This window comes from Bidens hawaiensis, unplaced genomic scaffold (genome assembly GCF_021521415.1).
Source record: "Bidens hawaiensis isolate Kalapana, Puna unplaced genomic scaffold, B.hawaiensis_p1.1 tig00000512_1, whole genome shotgun sequence".
NCBI classification, from domain to species: domain Eukaryota; kingdom Viridiplantae; phylum Streptophyta; class Magnoliopsida; order Asterales; family Asteraceae; genus Bidens; species Bidens hawaiensis.
In genome coordinates this window covers 1,634,214-1,642,474 of record NW_027491033.1, presented here as the reverse complement: position 1 = coordinate 1,642,474, position 8,261 = coordinate 1,634,214, and the positions used below count along the sequence as shown (strand labels likewise).

General features: G+C 32.5%; 2 protein-coding genes across 3 annotated transcripts; both read left to right on the top strand.

Moving 5' to 3' along the window:
* The first annotated feature begins 1,302 nt into the window (after positions 1-1,302).
* Positions 1,303-4,806, top strand: LOC143633695 (elongation factor 1-gamma 2-like). 2 transcript variants are annotated; one of them, XM_077101953.1, is made up of 6 exons: positions 1,303-1,348; positions 1,970-2,119; positions 2,215-2,319; positions 3,062-3,163; positions 3,249-3,744; positions 4,303-4,806. In XM_077101953.1, the coding sequence occupies exons 1-6, from the start codon at positions 1,340-1,342 to the stop codon at positions 4,680-4,682; spliced, it is 1,242 nt and encodes a 413-aa protein (XP_076958068.1). In that variant the 5' UTR covers positions 1,303-1,339; the 3' UTR covers positions 4,683-4,806. The 2 variants fall into 2 exon arrangements, with proteins under 2 accessions (XP_076958068.1, XP_076958063.1); XM_077101948.1 differs by lacking the exon at positions 1,303-1,348 and having other exon boundaries at positions 1,955-2,119.
* Positions 4,807-5,333: 527 nt separating this feature from the next.
* On the top strand, positions 5,334-7,857 carry LOC143633707 (elongation factor 1-gamma-like). The gene is made up of 7 exons (XM_077101959.1): positions 5,334-5,563; positions 5,949-6,098; positions 6,226-6,286; positions 6,363-6,406; positions 6,570-6,671; positions 6,747-7,239; positions 7,354-7,857. The coding sequence occupies exons 1-7, from the start codon at positions 5,555-5,557 to the stop codon at positions 7,731-7,733; spliced, it is 1,239 nt and encodes a 412-aa protein (XP_076958074.1). The 5' UTR covers positions 5,334-5,554; the 3' UTR covers positions 7,734-7,857.
* The last annotated feature ends 404 nt before the right edge of the window (positions 7,858-8,261 follow it).

Below are 8,261 nucleotides of genomic sequence, written 5' to 3'. Positions count from 1 at the left end.
GTATACCAATTACGTTGTTCTGTTAGATAAATTTATAAATGTTACTTTTATGTTTACTTGCATATTATATATGTATATGAAAAATGACAAGGTTTTGTTGTCAAACTCATAATATAGATAAATATGTGTGTTTATTTAAACTTTTGTATTTGTTTATAACATATGAATCCATTTTGTTTATAACATATTAATTGTATTAGAGTTGTACTTATAATTTCAAATGATGTAGTTATCATTTAATTAATATTTGAATAATTTTTAATTACGCATAAATATCAAGATTAATGTATACAATTAAAAAAGAATTATATAATGAAATTGATTGTAAATAAAGTAATCCTGTTAACAATTACTTTATGTTTTTTTCTTTCTATATATTTTTATTAATATTCTTGAATATGTTACTTTTATTTAATCGCAATATTTGTCATTTGTAATATGTTTGGGTTGCTAAATGGCAATGTCATTTGTAGTATGTTGATTTTATTTTTTAAAGTTTCTTATTGATCTCTTATACCCTATTGTATTAAGATTAATAATTAGTTTATTACTTTTGTCAGCCGAAAAGTATCAACTTGCTCGAAACATATTTGTGTTGGTTGAGTATGTTGTCTATATTTATATGATTTGTTGATATGTTTTTCCACCCGTGTATAACACAGGCTATACCCTAGTTTTTAGTAATTTATTACTTATTAATTTTTAGAAAAGTTAAAAGGTGTTAGATGTTGTGTGTTATTACTTACTAACTTTGTGAAAAATTATAAGGAGGTAAAATAAGGAAATCCAAACACCCCCGCCGCAGTAAGAGGTTAATAAAGGATTTCATTTAGGAAAAAATGAATAACGGTGCACACTATTCAAACTAATTGAATATGTCTAGCCAAGGTGAAGACCGGAGGCCACAATTTCTAAAGTTCGAATCCGATCGCAATCGAAATTTTATCTTTATTGTAGTAGGCCTTCGGTGGGCGGGTTGCCTTGGAATAGAAGATCGTAGTGTTTGCAATTATGTTTGTTTGAAGGCGTCTGCTGCCATTGGGTTAGCCGGGGCAACCAGGCTTCTATCTTCAATTTTCTTTTTTTGAATTTGTCCACATGGGCTATATAGTGTTCTCTAATAATACGATGAGAAAAGCTTATGAAGACAAAACATAAACGAATATTTGTTTTGACACATCATCAAGCATACAAAGAAGAATACGTTTGTCACTTTGCAACTACCAACTTGCACTTTATATGTTATTTTTAGTTATTGATTTATCTCTATTTTTTTGTCTTTTTGCTTCAAAGTTCAAACACTTGTGGCTTTAGATCGCGATCGTTTGTTCCTTAAGCAATGGCTCTCGTAAGTTTCTACTTCAATTCCTACTTATTCTGATGGATCTTGTACGGATTTAGGAGCTTGATTTGCATCTGTACTGTATTATAATTATTTTTTATAAGTTATTAATTAATTTGTTATGACTTGTTAGTGTAACTGATTGTAAATTTTGTTGACTTTTTGTGTCTGATCATCTGATGTGATTACTTGTTATTTTTGTTATATTAAGTTACTTTTAAGTTACTGAAATTTAATTAAATGGTCTAAATTTAAGCAAGTTGTCATTTTTAGAATATTATTTGCATTTTTTTGCATATATTTGTATTAATCTCTGTTACTGATGTTAGATCTTGTTTTGGTATTGTAGCTACAGCTAATAATTAAATTACTACAAAATACTGAATTTTGAGACATTTAAATCTAGCTTTTCGATTAAATTTGCTTTTGTTGAAGCTTCTCTTACTGATAAATGTTCTTTTAGGCTGTGAGTTGAATTCTCGGGTTGTTTTATTGCTGATGTTATGGCTTTTGATTTATAATAACTGAAACTCGAAAAGTTTATGTTTTCTTTAGATTACTTGATTATTATATCTTTGTTTCAATTAGTTTGCTGTTTGTTTGATTCATTATATGGTTCGGTTGCAGATCCTTCATGCTCCGGGTAACAGTAAGAATGTGAACAAGGCACTAATTGCTGCAGAATATGTCGGAGTTGAAGTCAAATTGGCCGAAAACTTCCAGAGGGGTGTTTCAAACAAGACCCCAGAGTTTCTTAAGATGAATCCTATTGGAAAGGTGCTGTCTTTTTTGGTTTAATCTAGTCACAATTATCAATAAAAGCACACAAATTAATTAACTTGTTTACACACTTGTCATTTTTCATGAATCAGGTTCCTGTTCTTGAGACTCCCGAGGGACCTATATTTGAGAGCAATGCAATCGCTCGCTATGTTGCATTTAACAGTTTTCTCCTTGGGTCTTCCAAAATCGAATATGTTAGTTATCTTATTTTCTTTCATATTAATATTGTGTGATACATACATACATATATATATACTAGATGGGTGCCCGCGCCATGCAGGGGGAAACGCAGACTACTTAATAAGTTTATGGGTTTTTATTGTTCGGTTTGAAACCGTAAAGCCGTTCATCCTTTGATTTGACGGTTGATTTTTTTTTAACTTTCCGCCAGTTGTTTTCAACTGTCAAAGGTTCTGTCTTGGTTTTCGACTACAAAAACAATTGTTACAAAAGGTTTGGCTCACGATTTAATTTAAAACTATCATAACCAGGCAGAAATACACATATATAAAATGTATTTTTTTTAACTGAAAAAACTATGGCAATATCATACTCAAATTAAAGATAAAAATATGCTCGTTTTTATGGTATTAATTTTTAAAAAAAATATTAACGTATGAAAAAGTTATTAACGTTTAAAACCATGGGGGTATTTGGGTTAAAAGTGAAAATTAAAATAAGATTTAGGTAAAAGATTAAGGGTTATTGTTATAATTATTCTTTAAATTAAATTAAAATTGAGAGGTGAATATTGTAACTATAATAAATAAATGTGAGTTTTGTTTTAATGTGAGAATGACTATTTTGCCCCACTACCAGGTTGCAACATTTACTTGTAAATCACTTAAAAAGTAGTGTCTTAATTTGCCCCTCTTTGCTACATTATATATAGTATAGATATAAAGTTTATATATGTATGTTTAATTTTATGTACAGGGCCAAATCGAGCAATGGATCGACTTCTCTTCATTTGAGATTGATGCACATGCTAGAGGATGGTTATATCCAAGATTGGGATTTGGTGCCTACATCAAACCTGTATATTTTATACTTTCTCATTTTTTCCCACTTTCTTACTTATGTTAATTGTTCAATTGATAATTTTGAGTTTAATGTTTTGAAGGCTGAAGAGAACAGTATTGCCGGCTTGAAGAGAGGTTTTGATGCTTTGAACAAGTATCTTGCTTCACACACTTTCTTGGTCGGTGATGGTGTGACCTTGGCCGACATCATCACAACATGCATCTTGGTGATGCCTTTCCAATATGTACCAAAGAGCTTCACTTCTGAGTATCCACACGTTGAGAGGTACTTTTGGACATTGGTTAACCAACCTAACTTCAGCAAGGTAATTGGTGAAGTCAAACAAGCGGAATCTATTATTCCTATTGCTTCTGCAAAGAAACCTGAGGCCGCAAAACCAAAAGCCGAGCCTAAAAAGGAAGTCAAGAAAGAGGAGGCACCCAAGCCTGCAGTTCAAGCCACCGAGGAAGAAGAGGCACCAAAACCTAAAGCAAAGAACCCACTTGACTTATTGCCTCCAAGTAAGATGGTTTTGGATGACTGGAAGAGGCTTTATTCTAACACCAAGTCTAACTTCCGTGAGGTTGCAATCAAAGGTACATGCTACTTTATATAGTTTTATCTTTCTTAGATGTCTATTAACATTATTTTACACATTGAAAAGTGACATACTTTGTAAAAAAATTTATCAAAAAAGTTTTTTAAAATGTAATACAAGAAAAACTATCTTATAATTATGATTAGATTGTATTATGAAAACATTGTTTGACAAGTTTCATTGCAATAGTGATAAAATCTTTTGTTTTCAGCTTAACGATTTTAATTTACTAATTGTTTTATATGTTTTTAGTTATCTTTTTCTATTTACGCCGTCCACACTTATGTCCAGTTTATACATGTCAATTCATTTCAATTTTCTTCTCACTTAGTTATAATAAGTTACACATTCTACAAACTTTATTCAATTTTAAATTACAATTTCTACAATTTTATTCAATTAAGTGACTTTTATGAGATTCAAAGAAAGAATGTTGAAAGGTGTTTATGATTTTTTTTTTTTTTTTGAGAAAAATAGTTGGTTTTTTCTAGTATCTGCTTTTTGAAATATCTATGACATTTGAATTTGAAACCTATATGTTTTTGTATACTTGTAGGGTTTTGGGATATGTTTGATCCAGAGGGTTACTCGCTTTGGTTTTGCAACTACAAGTACAATGAAGAGAACAATGTCTCTTTTGTGACCATGAACAAGGTTGGTGGATTTCTGCAGCGTATGGATCTTGCACACAAGTATGCTTTTGGAAAGATGCTTATTATTGGAAACGAACCACCATACAAGGTGAAGGGTTTGTGGTTGTTCCGTGGACCGGAAATTCCTAAATTTGTGATGGATGAGTGTTATGACATGGAGCTCTATGAGTGGACTAAAGTTGACCTCTCAGACGAGGCACAAAAGGAGCGAGTGAACCAGATGATCGAGGATCAGGAGCCGTTTGAGGGCGAGGCTCTTTTGGATGCAAAGTGTTTCAAGTGATAATCTTAAGTTGTCAAATCTTGTTGGGAGGTTTTTGTTTCAGGTGTGTGATTTAGATACATGTGAACTATGTTTTGTGATCTTTCATTAATGTACTAAAAGTGTTCCAGTTTTGTTTTTTAAATGTTTTGGTGTTGGACTGTGATTGTTGTCATGTTAACTGGACTAGTAATGTTCTTTAAACAGTTAATTACAAACCTAAAATCGTGTTGGTTGCGCCTTGCTCTTTCTATTTTTGTTAGTAAAGTTTGTCATCATTGTTAAATTGAAGTTTATATATATTGTATGATTGGGAAAACTCTATACTAAGTTTTAAGATTTTCAACTAAAAGCATTAAAGTTCTTTTTTGAAATGTGCAACTAAAGCAATTAAAGTTTTTTTTAATGGTTTTAATGTAATTAAAGTTTCATTAACTATATCAGAACAATGTTACTTTCCTGAATGTAATACAATTTAGTCCATGTGATGCACCGGAATTTATCTTTATCGTAGTGGGCCTTCGGTGGGCGGGTTTCTTTTGAATAGAGGCCATACGGTTTGCAATTATGTTCGTGTGAGGTCGTCTGTTGCCATTGGATTAGCCGGGGCAGCCAGGTTTCTATCTTCCAAATTGTTTTTGGATTTGTCCACATGGGCTGTCTAGTTTTTTCTAATACGTTGAGAAAAGCTTATGAAGATAAACATAAAACATAAATGAATATTTGTTTCACACATCATCAAGCATACAAGAAGAAGACGTCTGTCACTTTGCAACTACCAACTTGCACTTTAAATGTTATTTTTAGTTATTGATTTCTCTCTATTTTTTTTTATTTTTTTTTTTGCTTCAAACACTTGTTGCTTTAGATCACAATCGTTTGTTCCTTAAGCAATGGTGCTGGTAAGTTTTTCGTTTTCTTTTTTGTTGATTTTGTTTTGTTTTTGTTGTATGATATTATGATGGATCACTCTGTTCTTATTTAAATTAAACTTATACAAAGTTAAGTTCATCTATACTGTATTTTTCTTCTAATTAATCCAGCTATTAAGTCTTGTTTATGATGTCAAGATTTCACTGACCAAATAGAGTTGTTTCGTATAATCTCGATCATTATTTGCGTATGTATTTTTGTACTTAATTTTTTATCTTTGCATACAATCATTTGGCATATTTCTAAAACTTTGACCAAATGTCCTTAGACTATCATACGCGAAATATCATTAATTAATATTGTGTGAATTAGTTTGATATTTGTTTGATGTAATATTATGTTACATGGTTGCAGATTTTACATTCTGTAAGGCAAAGCAAGAATGTGTACAAGGCACTAATTGTTGCCGAATATGTTGGTGTCGAAATCAAGGTGGTTGATGATTTTGAGTTCGGTGTTTCAAATAAGACTCCCGAGTTTCTTAAGATGAACCCTATTGGAAAGGTCTTGTATTTTTTATGTTTAATCTTATTGACTTATTTACACTTGTTAACACAAACAAAGCTCTTGTTACTGAAAATACAAAACATGTTAAATATGTTTATGGTCATATGATTTTTCATCGATGTAGGTTCCTGTTCTTGAGACTCCCGACGGGCCTATATTTGAGAGTAATGCAATTGCTCGCTACGGTGAGGGATAAATGTATTCTTTTAGCTTTGTTGGTTTTGTATGGCGGTCTTTATATCTTCATGTTGGTTGCTGCAGTTGCTCATGGAAGCTTTCTCTTCGGGTCTTTCCCGATAGAATATGTTCGTTATGCTCCTTTCGTTTGTTAATTTTTTGTGATACATGAATATTTATTACATATAATAGAATATGTTCGTTATGCTCCTTTCGTTTGTTATTTTTTTGTGATACATGAATATTTATTACATATATGAAGCTTATATATTTTGTTAAATTTATGTACAGGGCCAAATCGAGCAATGGATTGACTTCTCTGCATTTGAGTTTGATTTAAATATTAGAGGCTGGTACATACCAAGATTGGGATATGGCAACTACATTAAACTCGTTAGTTGTTTCCTTTTTTCAGACTTCATATTTTGTTGCGGGCTCACGCGATAATCTTTGGTCTATGTGTTGAAGGTTGAAGAAAATTGTATTTCTGGCTTGAAGAGAGGTCTTGATGCTTTAAACAAGTATCTTGCTTCACACACTTTCTTGGTCGGTGATGGTGTGACGCTGGCTGACATCATCACGACATGTAACTTGTTTATGGCTTTTAAATTATTAACTCCAAAGAGCTTTACATCTGAGTATCCTCATGTTGAGAGGTACTTTTGGACCATGATTAATCAACCAAATTTCAGCAAGGTAGTTGGTGAAGTCAAGCAAACCGAAGCTGTTATTCCTCTCTCTTCAGCAAAGAAACTACAAGCTAAACCAAAACCCGAGCCCAAAAAAGAAGTTAATAAAGAAGAGGCACCCAAGCCTACGGTTCTAGCCACAGAGGAAGACGCACCAAAGCCTAAGCCCAAGAACCCGCTTGATTTATTGCCTCCAAGTAAGATGGTTTTGGATGACTGGAAGAGGCTTTACTCGAACACCAAGACTAACTTCCGCGAGGTTGCAATCAAAGGTGAATATTTAGTATATTTATATTACCATATTACTATATCTTACACTTTATATGTATCTTGTAATTTATATTACTTATGAATTTTAAACTTATGTTATTTGTGGACACTTGCAGGGTTTTGGGACATGTTTGATCCAGGGGGTTACTCGCTTTGGTTTTGCAACTACAAGTACAACGACGAGAACACTGTCTCATTTGTGACCATGAACAAAGTTGGTGGATTCCTGCAGCGTATAGATCTTGCACGCAAATATGCGTTTGGAAAGATGCTTATTATTGGAAACGAGCCGCCATTCAAGGTGAAGGGTTTGTGGTTGTTCCGTGGACCGGAAATTCCTAAATTTGTGAGGGATGAGTGTTATGACATGGAACTCTATGAGTGGACTAAAGTTGACCTCTCAGACGAGGCACAAAAGGAGCGAGTGAACCAGATGATCGAGGATCAGGAGCCGTTTGAGGGTGAGGCTCTTTTGGATGCAAAGTGTTTCAAGTGATAATCTTAAGTTGTCAAATCTTGTTGGGAGGTTTTTGTTTCAGGTGTGTGATTTAGATACATGTGAACTATGTTTTGTGATCTTTAATTAATGTACTAAAAGTGTTCCAGTTTTGTTTTTTAAATGTTTTGATTGTTGTCGCGTTAACTGGATTAGTAATGTTCTTTAAACAGTTAAATACAAACCTAAAATCGTGTTGTATTGACCGCAAGTTAACTATGTTTTGTGATGTTTCAAGTGATAATCTTAAGTTATCTTGATTTATCAAATCTTAAGGGTTTTTGTTTTAAGTTGTGGATGTTTTAGATACAAGTTAACTATGTTTTGTGATGTTTAACGTAGTACACATATTTAAATGTTTTGGCTTTGGGGTTATGAGTTCATCAAGTAATCCACGTCTAAGTTGACATGTTCGAACATTGGTACAGAATCGACAGTCGAATATAAGGAAAATGTTAAGTGATACGGCTTCAAAATCTTAATTAAAATTTGGAAGTAATCAAGTTGAATCAATTCACAAATTAAGGC

What these genes read in the sequence shown, in the direction of transcription:
- LOC143633695 (XM_077101948.1), top strand. Translation starts at nt 1,955, where the DNA reads ATGGTTCGGTTGCAGATCCTTCATGCTCCGGGTAACAGTAAGAATGTG. An exon ending in AGATGAATCCTATTGGAAAG is followed by an intron (nt 2,120 to 2,214) that starts GTGCTGTCTTTT and finishes TTCATGAATCAG; the next exon opens with GTTCCTGTTCTTGAGACTCC. An exon ending in GGTCTTCCAAAATCGAATAT is followed by an intron (nt 2,320 to 3,061) that starts GTTAGTTATCTT and finishes TTTTATGTACAG; the next exon opens with GGCCAAATCGAGCAATGGAT.
- LOC143633707 (XM_077101959.1), top strand. An exon ending in GGTCTTTCCCGATAGAATAT is followed by an intron (nt 6,407 to 6,569) that starts GTTCGTTATGCT and finishes ATTTATGTACAG; the next exon opens with GGCCAAATCGAGCAATGGAT. An exon ending in ATGGCAACTACATTAAACTC is followed by an intron (nt 6,672 to 6,746) that starts GTTAGTTGTTTC and finishes TATGTGTTGAAG; the next exon opens with GTTGAAGAAAATTGTATTTC.